General features: G+C 39.6%; 1 protein-coding gene and 1 pseudogene across 17 annotated transcripts in view; one reads left to right on the forward strand and one right to left on the reverse strand.

The window, feature by feature from the left end:
- SRPK2 (SRSF protein kinase 2) overlaps window positions 1-19,840 on the reverse strand; it is a 292,635-nt gene that overhangs the window by 88,862 nt on the left and 183,933 nt on the right. For all 17 annotated transcript variants that reach the window (XR_008503675.2, XR_008503676.2, XR_008503674.1 and 14 more), the window contains one exon: window positions 5,035-5,189. Coding sequence is in view for 14 of the 17 variants with exons in the window: in XM_054495302.1 (XP_054351277.1) it covers window positions 5,035-5,189 (155 nt within the window). In the remaining 3 variants the exon portion in view is untranslated. The remainder of the gene's footprint in view (window positions 1-5,034; window positions 5,190-19,840) is intronic.
- LOC129040782 (large ribosomal subunit protein eL36-like) overlaps window positions 5,998-19,840 on the forward strand; it is a 40,272-nt pseudogene continuing 26,429 nt past the window's right edge.

The raw sequence follows: 19,840 nt of genomic DNA on the forward strand, positions 1-19,840 counted from the left end.
TTAAGGAAACACACCCAACATGAGACACGGTCAGGGAGTTAAGGGAGCCAGCACTGATGGGTATAGATAGCATGAAGTACAGATGAGAACACACTGAAAGAAGAACGATAGAACAGACAGAAGAAGAGTGAAACTCATATTTCTTAAGAGCCTCGTATCAGATATTGTGTCATGAACTTCATATATTTCACTTAAATCCTCATAAAAATCTTAGGTATTAACATTAATATAATTTAAATTATTATATCATAGATGAAAAACCAAAGCCTAAAGAGAAAGGAATTTGTCCAAGAAGACGGAGCTACAAAGCAACACAGCCAGGTTTTGAACCAAGGTTCAGGAATCAGTCAATAATGCCGTAATCCTCTTGGAGATCTAAGATAACGCAAGTAGGAATATGGCTCTGAGGAAATGAAAAGTCCTACTCCAGAGAGAATACCAAGGCAAATAAGTACACAAGAGCAATGAACAATGCTTTTGCAATATCAGAACTTTAAATATGGACCCTTTTATTAAAACAGCTGAGGGTTCATACATTTTAAATAAGGGAAACTTGTAAAGATGAGGTAAAAAGTTAAGATGTAATCTAGCTGATCATAAATGATGAAGGCTTGCTGCAGCTCTTGCTGAGTAGTGGGATCACAGGTGACTTCTGCCCTCCAACCCAAGTGTCCACATTTCCTGTGATGAACAAATTTTGTTTTTAAGAAGAAATACATATGATGTCTTTTGTTGTTAATTTTTTTTTTTTATTGTATTTTGAGGAAACTGAGAAGTAATTGAGGGCAGAGACTCTCCAAGAATGAAGTCGATGAAAGCAACAGAAAGAGGTGAAGTATCAGAAGACAAATGATACCTCGGATTACATAACACACACTACCAGCCTGGGAAAGCTCTCTCTCCCCTTCCCATCCTGGACCATTAAATCCCAAGCCATGAGGCAGGGTCAATCAACAAAGGATGTCAGAGCATGAGTTAGGTGAGAAGGGAAGGGAGAGACATAGTGATGGTGACTGGTGATTCATACCATACAGGGAAATCAATCAACTAAGTCAACGCAATGAGGATGGGAAGAGCCCAGACTCTTACTATCAGAGAAAGAAACCACAAAGATGGAAAGGGAGAACACTGGGCTGAATCTTCTGGTATTAGAGGTATCAGATTAATAAACTCATGGATTTCAAAACATATGTAAATATATAAATAAATATAAACATAAAGGAAGCAGGTGCATATGTGTGTGCTCCTAGTTCTGTACTGAGATCTGAAAGTGACAAGCCAAAAGTAATAAGCACACCTAATGCCCAGGTCTAGCTTTCTAAATAATATTGTTTAATTTAAAAAAAAAAAAAAAAAGCAGGATTCTCTGTGGAAAGAGTAGACTCCAGGGCTGGGATAGGAAAAACACAAGATGAACCTGGCATATCCTACTGTACTTGAAGGTAAAGAAATGATCAAAGGACCGGGCACGGTGGTTCACACCGGTAATCCCAATACTTTGGGAGGCTGAGGCAGGAGAATTACTTGAGGTCAGGAGTTCAAGACCAGCCTTGCCAACATGGTGAAACCCCATCTCTACTAAAAATACAAAGGTTAACCAGGCATGGTGGCATGAGCCTGTAGTCTCAGCTACTCAGGAGGCTGGCAAGAGAATTGCCTGAACCCAGGAGGTGGAAGTTGCAGTGAAACAGAGATCGGCACCACTGCACTACAGCCTGGGTGACAGAGCGAGACTCTATCTCAAAACAAAACAAAAAAATAAACAATCAAAGAACGATTGAGGCATTTCAAAAGGACACAGAACCAATCTGAAGGGGCTCCTAAGAACCAAATTTGGAATAATCTAAGTATCAAAACATATAAGGAGAGTAAGTGATCATAACCCACTGAATAAAACAGAGATCCATGAATTTATCAGTCCATCTGAGACAGAAACTCAGCCCGGGGTGGGGGCGGGGGTAGGGATAAATATTTGAATGGGTTATATATGTAGTCTCAAGTAACTCTCAACAAAATACTTATTACTAGGGGAAAAGAATAGCTGCCAGGGATATCTGGCAGACACAAGCTTGATCAAGTGAAGGCATCAACTCCACTGGAATAAATCAAACCTGTGTACCATCTGAAAGGATTTAATGCAAAAAGACAACATCACTACTGTGGCATCCCAAATTGAGAAACATTATATAAAATAACCAGTCTACAATCTTCAAAAATGTCAAGGACATGAAAGCCAGGAAAACACTGAGAACTGTTCCAAATTAAAAGAAATTACAGAAACAAGAAAACAAAATATGCGATTCTGCCACAGATTCATTACATATAATGGACAACACTGGGCAACTGGCAGTACCTGATAAGCCCGAGGTCTGAATAATAGTGAAGTGTCAGTGTTAAATTCCTGATCTTGATGGTTGTATTTTGATATATAGGAGAATGGACTTGATTGTAGGTAAAATGTACTAAAGTATTCAGGGATGATAAAACACCATATCAGTAATTTTAGCTCAACTAGTCCTGGCAGAGGGTGAGGGGATTTATCTCTTTATCCGAGAACAAAAAATGAGAAGGCCACAGGTCCTATTCCAGACATTCCAAATCAATTCTTTGGACTTCCTGAATATGTGTATGTCAGTAATCTTATACCAACTGTTGTGGAATATACCACAAAATTCAAAGTAGGGCATCTGTCACATGTAATGCTAACTAAAGGTACAAGTTACTTACCAAATTCGGGGGGGCTGGCATGGGTATAAGGAGAGAACCTTACTATCTCTAATGACCTTACTGATGCTGACTTTAATACTCTTTGAAGTTTAGAGTTCAGTGAATGTTACCTAGAATCAGCCCTGGCTGTGGAATACTTTATTCTTAGCCCTATATTTGGGGTTTGGATGTCCACTGTGCTGGTTCCCAGAGATAGTAAGGGGATGAGAGTATTGGTTACATCTCCTGATCCACATACTTAAGATCCAGATGAATGAGACAGTTTTCATTCCTGCTTGGTAGAACCTATTTGCTAAAGGAAATAGCTCCTAAAGAATGGTTCTAGCCAGACCCTGTCGCTACCAGAAAAAAAAAAAACAAAAAACCACTTTTCATTAATCAGGGATGGTGACACATGCCTGCAGTTCCAACTGCTCAGGAGGCTGAGGTGGGAGGACTGCTCAAGCCCAGGACTCAGGAGGCTGAGATGGGAGGATTGCTCAGGCCCAGGAGGTTGAGGCTGCAGTGAGCTGTGATCACGCCATTGCACTCCAGCCTGGGCAACACAACAAGACTGTCTCAGAAAAAGAAAAAACAAGAAAAGAAAAAAGAATGGCACCTACAGATGAACCTAATGCCGGGCCTCAGCAGCAAAACTGAAGACAGTATAAGAAATGCAGAGTAAGAGGGAGGATGGAAAACACCTTCTTGTCACCTTTCAAACTGGCTCTATCTTTTCTTTTACTAGACTGCATAGATCTTTGGGGTCGTAACCACTGTTCAGACAAATGCTAAGTAAGATCCACACTCTTTTCTAAGGAACACGCTGATTCTATGTAGAAGTACGTGCACCTATGAAAGAAAGAGGTTAGAGTAGATTAGTTCCTACACTTTTGTAGTACAGTAACTTTCTCTTCCTCTTAGCAGGTAATTAAATGTACACTGTTCCTGAACCAACACACAAATGACATATCTACTAGATAAATGATGAATTATTAAGATATATGGAACCCAAAATTCATTAATGCTTTATGTTCTGAACACGTCTACATTTTCTGCCATTTATTCTAACGCTATATAGAATCTGATTTACAGTTTTTAAAATCTGTAGCAAATAAATTCATCTCACCAACTTTGGCTCAGGAGCTCCAAATTCCAGAAAATTAAGTCCAAATCAGTAAGTTAAGTGACAAAGAAGCAGCTGAATAAATAGTCATTTCTCTTTCTCCTAGATTCTCAGAGTTGGGTCCACACAAAGCATGGTGTCTAGATCATGTTGTTCTTAATATTCATCACACAACATGCTTGCCCTTTAGGAGTTTAACTCTTGGTCTTTAAAAAGCATCAGTACAAGAACACTCCACTTGAATAGTTTCTGTGTCTTCCGTGAAATCACAGCTGAAAATATAACCCACTATGTCACACAATGGCAGAACCCCACAGAATGTCTTTTTCGTTAAGTACAATGCCAGGAAAGAATCTTTCTCTGTAAACAAATGTGCATGCTTGCTTCCCACAGACAATAAACGCTATGTAATTCAATGTTACACAGAGAAAGGAATGGTTTTCTTTTAGCCTTAGCAGTCAGAAAACAAAGTCAAATACAGTGCACAAGAGTTATAATTAGCTCCCCTCAGGAGCCTGGTACACTTTCTCCTCTCTATGTTCTTTTATTATTTTAATTTTTTTGTTGTACTTTATTTTTTTGAGGCAGGATCTGGTTCTGCTGCCCAGGCTGGACTGCAGTAGCACGATCTCAGCTCACTGAAACCTCTGCCTCCTGGGCTCAAGTGTTCCTCCCACCTTAGCCTCCCAAGTACCTGGGACTACAGGCACTTACCACCATGCCCAGCTAATTTTTTGCACTTTTTGTAGAGACAGTGTCTCACCACATTGCCCAGGCTGGTCTTGAACTCCTGAACTCAAGCGATCTGCCCGCCTCGACCTCCCAAAGTGCTGGGATTACAGGCTTGAGCCACCGCACTGGCCCAGTGCTCCTTTTAAATGGTTTATTATGTCCTCTAACTGTCCTGCTGTATACTACCTTTAATTCTAACAGATTTAAGTCCTTCTGAAAGTACCTAGAATATGTATGTACAAATATATGTATTTTCTCTTACAATTCTCTCTCATATCACTTAATATTTTCTGATATCAGTCTCTATATAATGACCTAAGAATTTAAAATGATAATGACACAAGGAGGCTAATTTAATGAAGACCAACCAATTTGCATCACTACCTCCTCCCCTTGTCCATTCCCCCAGCAAATTACTACACAGCCCAATGGGGAAGGCAAGCCCCACACCACCATGCTCAGCACATCACCTTTGCAGTAGTCCGCGGGGTCCTCTTGCTCCTCATCATCTGATCCTAGGATCTCCTCCTCTGGCTCCGGGGGTGTGGGGTCTGGCAAAGGTGGCGGTGGTGGTGGTGGCGGTGGAGGAGGAGGAACTAAAGGAGCTTTCTGTTGAGGCTCCGGCCTGAAAGAGCAGAGAGAAAATTGCTATTTACTTAAGTACATCTTGCATTATAGATGCATTTGAGCATTTCTTAATATGGGGGAAAAAATAAAACTTGTCACATACTAAGAAGAAATGTCATTTAATGTCACTTCACCCATTTTAGTTGAATTCAAGTAGTGTTTCAACATATAGGTTAGGCCAAAAAAAAAAAATCTGCCCTTATTAGGTAAGGAATTTTTTTCTGTAGGTATCTTTTCACTTAGAGCTTCAAGAACTACCAATGTTAGGAAATTTCAGTGCTCCACTCAAGTCCTACCAATCTTGGGAAATTTAAGTGAAATGAAAGCGTATTCCATGGTATATAGCCTTATTGGTTAAAAAACATCACAACGATTATAAAAAGACAGGCGCAAGCAGCACTCAACTTTTGAAAGCACTTATTTCCTGTTATTTGAAAATGAGAATTCTTTTCCCATAGAAATAGGTGGCAATGAGGTTAGGTTTCAATTACTCATAAAAGCCGATTAATATACACTGCAGCTAAAATATACAAGATTGACAGAAAGATTCTTGTACTTCTATAAGGCCTGTTAGAAGTTTTGAATGTATTCTGGAAGCGGTGTGTGTGTGTGTGTTTAATTTATTGAGATTATTCCCTTTCAGGGCTCTATGAGGAGAATGGTTCATAATGGGATTCACTTACTATTTCTAACCATGCCCCAATGCAGGGAAATAGGACTCTACAGTCTCAATCTGGATGCCAGAAGCACATCTCTCCCTTAAGCTATCCCACTAATAAAACTACCACTGAATGCGTGCACTGAAGATGACGGCTGCTGTGGAAAGGTTGCTCCGAGGGTCGGTTGCCCGACATGTGAGTGCCATTCCTTGGGGCATTTCTGCCACTGCAGCCCTCAGGCCTGCTGCATCTAGAAGAACAGCTTGACAAACATATTGTGGTCTGGTTCTAGTCAAGCAAAATTCTTCAGCACCAGTTCCTCAAACCACGCACCTGCTGTCACCCAGCATGCGCCCTATTTTAAGGGTATAGCCGTTGTCAATGGAGAGTTCAAAGACCTAAGCCCTAGTTGTTGAGAACAGGTGGAATCTTGGTGTTATTGCTAGATTTCCTTTTGGAACACTGTTGCTCTCTACCCAGTGGAAGGCCGATTCTGGATCCTTTCTCTCCTCACTGTAGCACAGCCTACGGCATACAGTCAAAGCTCACTCTTCAGCCCTGGAATCTTGAGAAGGTCAGGGTCATAACAATGCAAGCTCATCTCTAGCTGCCACTAAGAGACAGGCCAAAGGAGCTGCCTCAACCACTGCCTCTTCTAAACTGGGCCTCTAAATCCTTGCCCAATCTGAGAGCCTCCAACACCACCACTAAGGCATGTGGCTTGCCAACAAAAAAACCCACATGGCCACAACTGAAGGAAGGAGTAGGAATCGATGGCAGCAGAAACACCTGACATCATGAGGAAGGGGTGGCGATCACACACAATAGGTCAACTTAAAGGTGAATAATCAAAGGTATGAATATCTTTAGCAGGACAACTAAAGAATATTTATAAGCTGAAAATGTATTGATTGCTGCTTTCTGGAATTTATGAAGACTCAACAGTTACAGCTCCCTGGGTAACAGACATCAGGATTGTAGTGATGATAACACTCCGAGTTAACCATTCTCTTCATAGAGTCCTGAAGGAGAATAATATTCATTCTCTCTCTCTCTCTCTCTCTCTCTCTCTCACACACACACACACACACACACACACACACACACACACACACCCCACTTCCAGAATACATTCAAAACCTCCAACAGGCCTTACAGAAGTACAAGAATCTTTCTAGAAGCCATGTAAATGCTCGTTTCTTTTTAACATATGTGCCCTTACTGAAAGTGGAATGGTCCCAGGCAAAAGAGAGTTCTGAAGGAGGAGAGGCAGGCAAGGAACTTCAGTAGTTTGCCACTTCCCCAGCGGGAGGAAAAGGTTTGAGATGACGTCCAAAAGAAGCACAACCCACTCTTCACGGGTGTGGGCAGAACGAATTTGTCTGACACATTTCCTCAATCAGAAATACTTTGAAAGCTAGCTGTTTCTTCCTAACTCAGAAACTTTATATGAAAAATGAGTACATTCTCTGAAAACAAACACACACACACACACACATACACACACACACACATTGAGTTTGCTGTAGAAACTACTTGAAGAAAAGACAAGAAATGATGGCTCTTGTGCTGCCAGTGCACACTACTGTGCTTGGCACAATGGATTCTTGGACTGGATAATTCATTGCTGTGGGGCTGTCGTGTGCACTGTGGGATGCTTTTCACCATCACTGGCCTCCAGCCACTATATGTCAGCAGCACACAGCCCCCCACCCCCACCCCACCACCCCACCACCCAGCTGTGGCCGTCAAAAATGCGTGTAGACACTGACAAATGTGTGTGTGATGGGGGAGGAGAGGAGTCATGCCCATTGAGAATCAGTGCACTAGTAGCATTTTCTATATATGGCTTTACCTCAATGGAGTAGACTGCAGTATGGAGAAGAGATTTTAATTTTCACGATCATTTTCTCTCACTTGAGAGGTTCCCGCACCTTCATTATAATGTCTCTCTCACTCATTCTTTACCTACCTGCTGAGCTGCCCACATGGCTGACCCTCAAAATTCTCAGACCCTGCAGTCTAAGTGTGTAGGCACTTCTCACTCCTCCAGTGAGGGCCACACTGAACAGGCAGACAGAAAGCTTCTCAAAAGCCAGCTCTACCAAATGAAAAGTGGTAAGTCAGGATACCCCAAAGTATAGATGAGGTTTAGTAATGCTGATTAATAGTTCAACTGGCTGTCATATCAAAACATCTAGAACTGTGCTGCCCAATATAGTAGCCATCAGCCACATGGGGTTATTGGGCATATGAAGTAGCTAGTTCAAACTGAGATGTGCTAGAAGTATAAAATACATATTAGATTGCCAAGACTCAGTACCCAAAAAAGTAAAAATATTTTATTAATAATTTTCTACTTGCTAAATATTAAAATGTTTTATACATGAGTATTTCTAGTGGATGGTAGAACTCTGGACCTTTCAGATCCAACCTGTACTGAGGGGCATTTCAGCCTCACATTGAGAGATTCCTGGCCATAAGTGATGATTATCTTTCCTAGGACTTCTAATGACCTACTCCATACTAATTATCACCAATTCTCAAATCACTCAGTTCATCATAGAAAGTCTCAGTTCAATGTAACCGCCAATTCTTTTTCATCCCACCATCCTTGTTACTGTCTACCACATAGGAAAATCCAGGTAAATTTCTCCTAGGGCAGAAATAGAGAAGAGAAAGCCAAGCCATACTGTCTTAGGGCTGGATTCTTTTATTTTCATTTTGAGACAGGGTCTCGCTCTGTTGCCCAGGGTGGAGTGCAGTGGTGCATTCACAGCTCACTGCAGTCTTGAACTCCTGGGTTCAAACAATCCTCCTGCCTCAGCCTGGTGGGTAGCTAGGACTACAGGTGTGTGCCACTGGGCCTGGCCAAGGCTGGCTTCTTTAAAGTGGTTTCTGATGGCTTCTAGAGTACCGCAAAGCCTGGTTAAATTGCAACACTGTAGAAGACCAAGACATGACAGGTTATCTCACCAAATACATACTCATTAAGTCTATCAACAGATTAAAAAAAACAACTTTCATCAATCCTAATGAAAGTCATAAGGAAGCTATTTCATATAAAAATTATCAGAAGTATATAAGCAGCAATGGCAGCGGAAACGACCCATAAATATTTTCAACAAGAATACCAAAATAATTAAATGGTAAAAGAATAGTCTTTTCAACAGTGGTACTACAACAAATACATACTCATATGCAAAATAAATAAAGTTGGACCTCTCTCTCACACACAGGCTTTATATGAAAGAGCTAAAACTATAAAACTCTCAGGAAAAAACATAGGAGTAAATCTTCACGACCTTAGGTTAGGCAATGCTTCTTAAATACGACACTAAAAGCATAAGCAATACAAGAAAAACTAAATTGGACTTCAAAATTTATAACTTTTGTACTTCAAAGGGCACCATCAAGAAAATTTAAAGGCCACAGAATGGGGGGAAGTACTTGTAAATTGTAAGTGATAAGTGACTTGTACCTAGAATATATAAAGAACTCTTCCAACTCAACAATAAAAAGACACACCAATTTAACAATGGATAAAAAGGATTGGAAAGACATTTCTCCAAAGAGGATATACACATGACCAATAAATACATGAAAAGATGCTCAACATCATTAGTAATCAGAGAAACAGAAATCAAAACTACAGTCTGATACCACTTCATACCCACTAGAATGGCTATTTAAAAAGTCAGATAATAAGTGTAAGGAAGGATGAAGAAGCAGGGATCTTCAAACATTGTTGGTGGGTAGGGTAATATGGCATAGCCATCTTGGAAAACAGTCTGGCAGTTCCTCAAAAGTTTAAATATAAAATTACCAAATAACCCAACAATTCCACTCCCAAGTATATACCCAAGAGAAATGAAAGCATATATCCAGCAAAATCTCATCCACAGTGTTCAGAGAAGTATTACTATTTTTAACAAAAAGCAGAAACAACCCAAACGTCCCCCAACTGATAAATAAAATGGGGTATATCATTGCAAGGGAATGTTATTCAGTAACAAAGAGAAATGAAGTACTGATACATGCTACAACATGGATGGATCCTCCAAAACCTTATGCTGAGTGACAGATGCCAGTCAGAAAAGACCGCAGGTTGTATGATCTTCCATTTTCCATCAAATGTCTAGAATAGATAAATTTATAGAGATAGGGTAAATCCGTGGATGCTCATATCGGGGGTTAGGGGAAATAGAGAAAATAGGAGGAAAATGGGGACTGACTGCTAGTAGATATGGGATATCCGTTAGGAGGGATGAAAATGTCCTAATGTGGTGATGGTTGTACAATTTTGTAAACATAATAAAAAACACTAAAATATATATGTTACATGAGCAAACTGTATGCTATGTGAATTATACTTCAAAAAGCTATTGTTAAAAAATAAAAGAAGCCAGGTGTGGTGGTGCACACCTGTAGTCCCAGCCAGTTGGGACACTGAGGCAGGAGGATCGCTTGAGACCAGGAGTTTGAGGCCAGCCTGGGCAACACAGCAAGACCTCATCTCTACAAAAATAACAATAAATTTTTTAAAAAATAAAAGAAAACCCCAATACAGCTATAGATATTTTAAATATCCAACACTATACCGTTATAAAATGTATGACTTCAAGAAAGAAATACCTATGTGGAGATTTAAGCAATCAATATGCATAGTCTCTTTTACAATAAGCTCAGCTACATTCAGAGTGAAAATTAATCTGTAATTCTTTAAAAAGGAGACTGAAATTTTATCTGAAAGTCCAAAGTTTAAACAAGGAGCTAATTTAAGAACATGTTTTCGCGTACTATAAGAAATATAAAGAAATATACCACTTCAGGCCGGGTGCAGTGGCCCCCACGGGTGATCCCAGCACTTTGGGGAGGCCACAGTGGGTATATCAGTTGAGCCCAGGAGTCTGAGACCAGCCTGGGCAACCTGGCAATATCTTGTCTCCACAAAAACTACAAAAATTAGCTGGGCGCGGTGGCACACATCTACAGTCCCAGCTACTAAGGAGGCTGATGTGAGAGGACTGCTTGAGCATGGGAGTCTGCAATGAGCTGAGATCATAGCACTGCACTCCAGCCTGCATGACAGAGTGAGACCCTGTCTCAGGAAAAAAAGAAACAAGAAAATAGAAAAGGAAAAAGGGAAGGGAAGGGGAAAGGAAAAAGGAAAGGGGAAAGAAAAGGGGAAGAGGAAAGGACAAAGGAGAAAGGGGAAAGCAAAGAAAAAGGAAAGGAAAGGAGAAAGAAAAAAGAAAAAGAAAAGAGAAAGGAAAACAAAAGAGTAAAGCAAAGCAAAGCAAAAGAGAAAAAGAGGGGAGGAGAGAAAAAAGAAAAATACAGCACTTCAGTGATGGGAATGAAATTAATTTAGAAAGCAAAATTCCACCAGCTACTTATATTTTTCACAAAGAACTATATTTATTTTTAACCTACAAAAAAAATTCTAATCATTACTCTAAATTTAAAATGTGGTCTAAAGAAACTTAAAAATATTTTTCTTTCAATATCATACTATAATACTAAAATTATCATCATGCTATGTACTTCATACTATATTCTGCATGTACACTTGCTCTGTCAGAAAAGGGAGGAAAAACTCAACAACCCAGGAAACTACAAGTCTCATCTGCTCTAAATTGCCATGGCAACCAGATGAGAGTTCCAATTTCCTCTCAGCTGCTACTGTGTATTTCTTTTCAGCAGAGAAAAGAAAAAATAAACTCTACATTTAGTAGGAAAAATGTCCTCTCCTTTGCTATCAGCTTAGATGGCAACTGATACAATTTAAGAAATACAGTTCAGTTAATTTTTAATCAAACATAAAGAAAAGGAGCTCCAGATGAATTTCTTCAGTTAGTATTTGAGGGACATCCACATAAAGTCAAATTTCATTTTCTTTCCTCCCTATGTCCACCCTATATCTAAAACTTTTCTCTCTCCCTTCCTCCCTCCCTCCTTCTTCCTCTCTTGGTAATTACTGTCAGCTTGAGAAATACCCAATTTCTAATTAATAGTAGAATCAATCAATATAGGTTGAGTAGCCCTCATTCAAAATACTTGGGACCAGATATGTTTCGAACTTCAGATAATTTCATGTATTCCTCTTTAATGAAAGGTTAAGTTCAAAAACTTTGTGTAAATCAAACCTAAATGCGCAATGACCCTCAATGACCCTCATCCATGTGAAATCTCCTGCTCCTCTTGAGTATGGGTAGATCTGTGAGTGTGAGATATTACACCTGTTATCCAATTATCTGCACTACATGCCAAAGGGAGATCACACTGGGTGGCCTGACCTAATCACACCAGTCCCTAAAAGCAGAGGGTTTTCTTTGGCTGATCAAAGAAGGGGAAGCGGAGCGGCGGGCTCCAGCTGCCTGGAAAAAAAGCAGACATCATTTGTGAACTAGGGCCACAGAGAGCAAGGAACTGCCAGGGGCCTCTAGGAGTGACGGTGCTCCCTGCCAACAACTAGAAGAATAGTAAGATAACAAAGACCTCAGTCCTACAAACTCAAGGAAATGAGTTCTGCCAACAACCAGTGAGCTGGAAAAGAACTCTGAAGCTCAGATGAGAGCTGCAGATCTGGCCAACACCTTGGTTTCAGTCTAGTAAGAATCCAGCCACACTGTGCTGCCCTGATTTCTGTTCTACAGAACTGTGAGTTAATAAACAGGTGTTGTTTTAAGCTGCTAAGGGTGCAGTAATTTGTAACACAGCAAGTGAAAGTGAATACACTGCCAAGTTCCTCAAACTGTACTAGAGTAGATCATGGAGAATTATCAGACTTTGGCCTCAAAAAGATCTGATTTTTTTTTTTTTTAAATAATTGAAATGGCCAGGGGACTTAAGCTGGGTAATCCAGAATGGGAGACAGTTCTCTTTTGGGAATAGGAGTATCTTATTCCCTGAATGAGTCCATTCTTGCATTGCTATAAGGAAATACCTGAGACTGGGTAATTTATAAAGAAAAGAGATTTAATTGGCTCACAGTTCTGCAGGCTATACAGGAAGAATGATGCTGGCATCTGCTAAGCTTCTGGGAAGGCCTCAGGAAACTTACAATCATGATGGAAGGCAAAGGGGGTGCAGGCGCATCACAGTGTGGGAGCAGAAACAGGAGTGAGAGTGAGGGGGGAGGTGCTACACACTTTTAAAACAACCAGATCTCAGGAGAACTCACTGACTACCATGAGAACAGCATCGAAGGGGAAATCTAACCCCATGATCCAATCACCTCCCACCAGGTACCACCTCCAACATTGGGGATTACAATTTAACATTAGATTTGGGCAGGGACATAGATCTAAACCATATCACTCCCCAAGTCATAATAGCAAACAATCATAATTCCAAGCCAAATACTACTTACTTATTTCCTAAGACCATACTGTTTTCTGGAATGTAGTACACAGCCAACTAAAAGTTAGTGAGGATGTAAGTAAATCAGACCTGCTTCCCAACTAATCTACATTTTAGAAAACAAAGGAGTTGGTGTTCTAAAGGTATTGCTGCCTGATCACCTCATTGAGTTCTGAGTTCAGGTTTTTATCATCTATTTCCTGGACTAACTTTTCCTCATTAATTTCCTTGTTTCTTGCTTTTATCCTTCTCATTTTACACATTAATTCCATATATTCTTTGCAGAAAGCAAACCTCTGGTTCTAAAATTGCATTTCAGGCACTACATATGTCTTATGCGACTAGTACTATTAATATTTTATAAAACACTTGTGGGATCTGGCAGAAAATATTCCTACTGAAACAGAGAAAGACTGACAGAAAAGTTAAACCAATGAGTCCAAATGCATGTAAAATGACATCCACTGATTCTACAACTACCCAGAAGCACACAGATGCCCAGCTCTGAGGTGTGTACAGTCTAGTGAGGAGGGGAAAGTGCATGTAAACACACAAATGTAAGCAACTGCTCCTGGTATCGTTATGGAAACAGAGATGGTAGTGGGCCAAGTCAGAGACATCTAGAGGTGATCTTACAGACTGGCCAGAATGCGGCTGACTGCAGGAGGTCCAAGTCTCAGGGAATCACATCATCAAAAGCACAGAGGCCCAAACTAGTCTGGTATGACTGGAGAGAGGAAAGAGGTTAGGCATAGGAATAATCCACAATTCAAAAGAATAATCCACAATGCTAAGAAGCTTGGGCTCTATCCCTGAGGCAAGTAGTAGCCACTGAAATGCAACCATAGAAACAAGGATTAGCTTTCTGCAAAAAACATATGAAATTAGAGTGTAGAACAGGTAGAAAGGATAAAAGCAAGAAGCAAGAAAATTCATGGGAAAATGCTGCAATTGTTAGTCCAGGACAGAGATGATAAAAACTGGAACTGAGAACTCAGTACAGTTGTTGCTCTGTATCCATGGGTTCTGCATCCATGGATTCAAACAACTATGGATCCTAAACATGGGGTGATGGCTGCATGTGTACTGAACATGTACAGACTCTTTTTTTTTGTCATTATTCCATAAACAATTAGGTATTACAACTATTTACATAGTATATACACTGTATTAGGTGATAGAATCTAGACATAACTGAAAGTATATAGGAGCATGTGCACAGGTGACATGCAAACACTAAACCATTTTATATCAGGGACTTGAGCATCCATAGATTTTGGTATCCGAATGGGATCCTGGAACCAATCCCCCACTAATACCTAAGGACAACTCTAATTCATTTGCTAGAAGTGGATGTTTGACTCTTCATTTCTGGTCTGAAATACTGTACCATTCATTTCGACAGAGAATAGAGCAGGTGGATGAAGAAGGGAAGGGGTTTTAGAGAAAAGTAACCGGCTCTAGCTCCTCTGAGTTTCACAGGCAAGTGGGATACCAAGCAGCATAGAATACAGTAGGGATTGCTTGATATATAAAATCTATAGCTGAAAAGTAAAGGTTTGAGCTGCAAATTGAAGCAAAGGTGATTGAAACTGAAGCAAACTGAAGCATGACCATGCAGCTGGAAGTCAAAGCCTTTCCAAGCATGTTAAGAGTGCTGGGGAGAAACTGGGGAATAAAAGAGCCAAGGGCAGAGCCCAGTTCGAAGCCGAAGAACAAAGTTAAACAAGCCACCAACATTATAATCTATAGTCAAGGACCCCTACTGTAATTACCAATATAAGTTTTAAGTGTCAAATACAGATTTTAGAGCACATACATATACAAAAGTAAGCCTACCTTTTACATTAGGATAAGATATACACATAAGAAGAACAAGCAAACTATAGACCCATACGCTCTTCTATCTAAAAGCTATGTTTGTAGACAATCTGAAGCCAGCTAGGTGCAGAGTGAATAAACTGTCACAAAAAAGGAAATGTTTACTAAGACTTATATGAGTGAAAGTTGCTATAACAACTAATGATTGCCTCATGCTATTCAGGAAATAATGTAAGATGTACCACTTTACACAAGCCTTCTGCAAACTTCCACAAGCTTTAGATCTAAACGCATACACAATTACTAATATACAATGGATCAACAAAATTCAAATGCAGTCAACTTTCTACCTTCTAAAGTAATTTAGAACACAGGAAATAAGTGAAATCCTAAATCTGTGTTACACAATATGGTAGCTACAAGACAAATTAATTAAAATGGAATAAAATTAAAAATTCAGTCATCCTACTTCAAGCACTCAGTAGTCACATATGGCTGGCGGCTATGGCACAGTATGGGCAGTGCAGATATAGAACATTTCTATCATCACAGAAAGTTATATTGGACAGCAATACTGTAGGCTCTAGATGCTGTAGCACTACTCTAGGCATTTTTTTAAGCAACATGAGCCTCTTCCAGCATATCACTATTTTTAATAAGTAATAAGGTTAGCTGAAAAAGAGTTTAGAACATTTTTTATACAGCTTATTTTAAATACCTTACTGTAAGTTTTAAAATAAGCAGTAAAATGATAAACAGGCAGCATATAGCCATTTTAAATTTCACAGATGATTCCAGTATCTGATATCCTGCAGCTCAGTAGTTCTCTTTAGTGGAATTCACCTTAGTGATACCCACACTCTGTGGCAATGTCTGCAAACAGCAATATATTGGGATCTAAATGTCTATCAATAGGAAACTTGTTAATAACATTATGATAAAATTATGGCACAACCATACAAAACTCTCAAAAAGGATGAGGCAAAAGAAACAATTCTATTCACAATAATAAAGTACATATAAATAAATTTAACAAAAAGAAGTTTAAAACATACTATGAAAACTACAATATCTTGTTGAAATTAAAGATCTAAATAAACAGAAGACATCCCATATTCATGGATTGGAGACTTAATACTGTTTGTCAATATGGGAAAACGCCCCCTACAGATTCAACAAAATCCCTATCAAAATCCCAGCTGGCTTCTTTGCTGAATTTGACAAGCCATTCCTAAAACTCATATGGAAATGCAAGGTCCCAGAATACTCAAACAATCATGAAAAAGAAAAACACAAACTGGGGAATTCGCACGTTCCAATTTCAAAACTTACTACAAAGCTATAGTAATCAAGACAACGTCATACTGGCATAAGGATGAAGACCAATGGAACAGAATTGAGGGTCCAGAGATTAAAGCCTTGCATTTTTAGTCAACTGATTTCCAACTGATTGCCAAGACAATTCAATTGGGAAAGAATAGTCTGTTCAACAAGTGGTGATGGAACAACTGGATATTCACATGCGAAAGAATAAAGCTGAATTCTTACCTCCCACCATACACAGAAACTAATTCATAATGGATCAAAGTCCTAAATATAAGAGCTAAAATTACAAAACTCCTAGGAAAGAGACAAAACAATACCAGCCATCAGAAAAATGAAAAAATCAAAACCACAATGAGATACCACTTCACACCTACTAGGATGGCAATAATCAAAAAGACAGATTAACAAGAGACGTCAGTGACGTACAAAACAAGAGAACCCAGAAGTATTTATGATGAAAATGGAAAATGGTGCAGCCAGTTTGGAAAAAAGTCTAGCAGTATCTCAGAAAGTAAAAAAGAGTTATGATGCAGCAATTCCACTCCTGGCATATACTCTGCAGAAATGAAAACATGTCCACACAAGAACGTGTTCATGAACACTCGCAGCCGCACTTTCTTATAGCCTAAAGTAGAAACAACCCAAACATCCACTAACTGATGAATGGATAAATTAAAATGTGGTACATCCAATACAACAGACTATTACTCAACAATAAAAAGAAATGAAGTACTCATAGATGCTACCACATGGATGACCCCTGACAGCATTAAAGTATTATAAATCAAAGCCAGCCACCAAAGACCACATGTATGATTCAATTTGTATAAAATGATTACAATAGACAAATCTATAGAAACAGAAGGTAGATTAGTAACAGCATAAGGCTGAGGGGGTACAGAAAATAGGGGTGACTACTCAAGTGTATGAAGTTTTTTGGGGGGGTGATAAAATAGTTTTAAAATTAAGAGGGCTGGGTGCAGCTGCACAAGCTGATTGTCCCAGCTACTGTGCAGGCTGAGATGGGATAATCACTTGAGCTCAGGAGTTCAAGGCTATAATATGCCACGATCACACCTGCAAATAGCCACTGCACTCCAGCCTGGGCAATAGAGCATGACCGCATCTCTACAAAAATAAAAAGTTAAATTAGGTGGTTGATGGTTGCACAAGTCTGAGTATACTGAAAAACCACTGAATGGTATACTTTAAATGGGTAATTACATGGTATGCAATTAATCTTTTAATAAAGTTGTTATGCAAAAATAATGAAACAGTTCTCCATGTATTAATATGAAAGATATACACATTGATGAATAAAAAGATGCAGAGCACTGTGTATGCTATGTATCATTTGTTTTACACAGACATCCTAAGCACTGGATGGAGCAACAAGCCAATAATGGTTGTCTCCAGGAAAAGGAACTCAGTGACTGGTGAGATGAAGGAAAGGAGGTAATTTTTTCAAGATTCTTATCACCCCCCAAAAACTCCTTTCAGGAGTTCAAGACCAGTCTGGCCAATATGGTGAAAACTCATCTCTATCAAAAAAAATACAAGTATTAGCAGGGCATGGTGGCAAGCGCCTGTGGTCCCAGCTACTCAGGAGGCTGAAGCAGGAGAATCACTTTAACTCGGGAGGCAGAGGTTGGCAGTGAGCCAAGATCGCACCACTGTACTCCAGCCTGGGCAACAGAGTGAGACCCTGTCTCCAAAAAAAAAAAAAAAGAGAGAGACACAACAACAACAACAACAAAATAACTGTTACAGTCATGGTAAAGTTGCAACTAATTATCCTAGGGCTGGAGAGTCAAGATACAAGCCACAGTCCAAATGTACAGCTTTCTGGTAACAAGGCTCTAGGTTAGGCTGAATACCTGCTCCATCACTTACCAATCCATGAGAACTCAAGCCAGTGACCATTTCTCCAGGCTTCTGATGCACATTAGAGTGTTGTAAATATTAAGAGATGACACATAAATCCCCTGCCATGGTAACTGTGTACATGGTAGGCATTCAATAAAGGTTAATCCTCACCTCCCCACTCTTCTGGTATGTGGTGACAATAAAACTGTTTACTCAGGGTTCCAGCTGTGACCAATAAATACACTTTGATACATTATGCACGATACTGCTACAGGTCTTTGGGCATGTCTGCAGTTCCTCCCGTTCCTCTCTGTTCATCTCTGACTATCCTAACTGCAAAGGTCAACATCGATCCCACCACCTAACAGCCCTCTGCTTCTAAATCTATGTATTTTATAATCATGATTAGTTAAGAGATTTCTTGAGAAGGTTACAAACAGTTAATTATCACATACTTCTACAAGGCAATATGACAAAGGCAGTATTTGGTGAGAAAAAAAAAGATTTAAAGTTGAACATAAAAAGTGACTTACCTAATTAAGTGGAATAGAAATTCAAAACATACAGTGGTGCTGAGACTAGCACCCATGAAACCAAATACTACAAATTATTCTCTCTTGCATTCACAGAAGACACAGAAGACACTGTGCTATACAGCACAACTGTATCTGACAGCTAAAGACTGTCCTGAAATGTATCAAATCCATACACCTGACAGAGCAGGACTAAAGCCCCACCAGTGGAAGCATCCCACCAACGCAGACTGATACTCTCAGAACTGATTTTCTCCTTCCCTTGTGTCATGAATCTTGTGATTCTAACCCACGGTTCCAAATTCTGCAGGATTATCCCAAGTATAGAGAATATTCCTTATTTACTTGTTCAAGAAATATTTACAAAGTTCAAACTATTTTACTGCTAAAATGAGAAAAATATGAGTCTTTTCTCATGGTACCAGGAATCTAACAGATAGATCAGATAGAAATACAAATTAGAGCATAAAACAAGGCAGAATGTAGCTTGATAACATTACTTCTTTAATTAACTCGAGGCATATTCAATGTATCCAATTTCCAGTCTCCTGTATAATTCCCAGGAGATACAACAGCAAAAACAAAATACTGGAAAGGTATACATGTTCTCTCCAGCTGGCTGAGTGCCTAAAAATTCTCAAAGAAAGGAGTGAAAATTGAAGAGGCCTATGACGAAGAAAAAGGTGTCAACAGATCTAGCTAGGAAAGGGCGTTCTAGGCAGGAGGACATGACGGCCTGAGCAGCAGTAGGTATGGCAGCAAGAAAGGGGTCATCCACTTCTGCTGGCACACAAGGTACCCAAAGGAGAATATTGGCAGAAGTGCTAGAGAAAGGTTGAGACCAGATTTTGACACCCTGGGGTAAAGGATTTGAAGTTTATTTGCTAGGAAATAAAACGCTACACAAAGTTAAATCTATTTCTTTCGGAAGCTATAACACAATAGTTCTCAAATAGAACTATACAGCACAATCAAGTGGAAGTTTTTCAAAATGCAAAAGTGAGAATCAAGAGATTCTTCTGACTCAGTAGGTCAGGAATGTAGCCTGGGAGCGTGTCACCAGGTGACTGATACACACC

This window comes from Pongo pygmaeus, chromosome 6, assembly GCF_028885625.2.
Source record: "Pongo pygmaeus isolate AG05252 chromosome 6, NHGRI_mPonPyg2-v2.0_pri, whole genome shotgun sequence".
Lineage (NCBI taxonomy): Eukaryota > Metazoa > Chordata > Mammalia > Primates > Hominidae > Pongo > Pongo pygmaeus.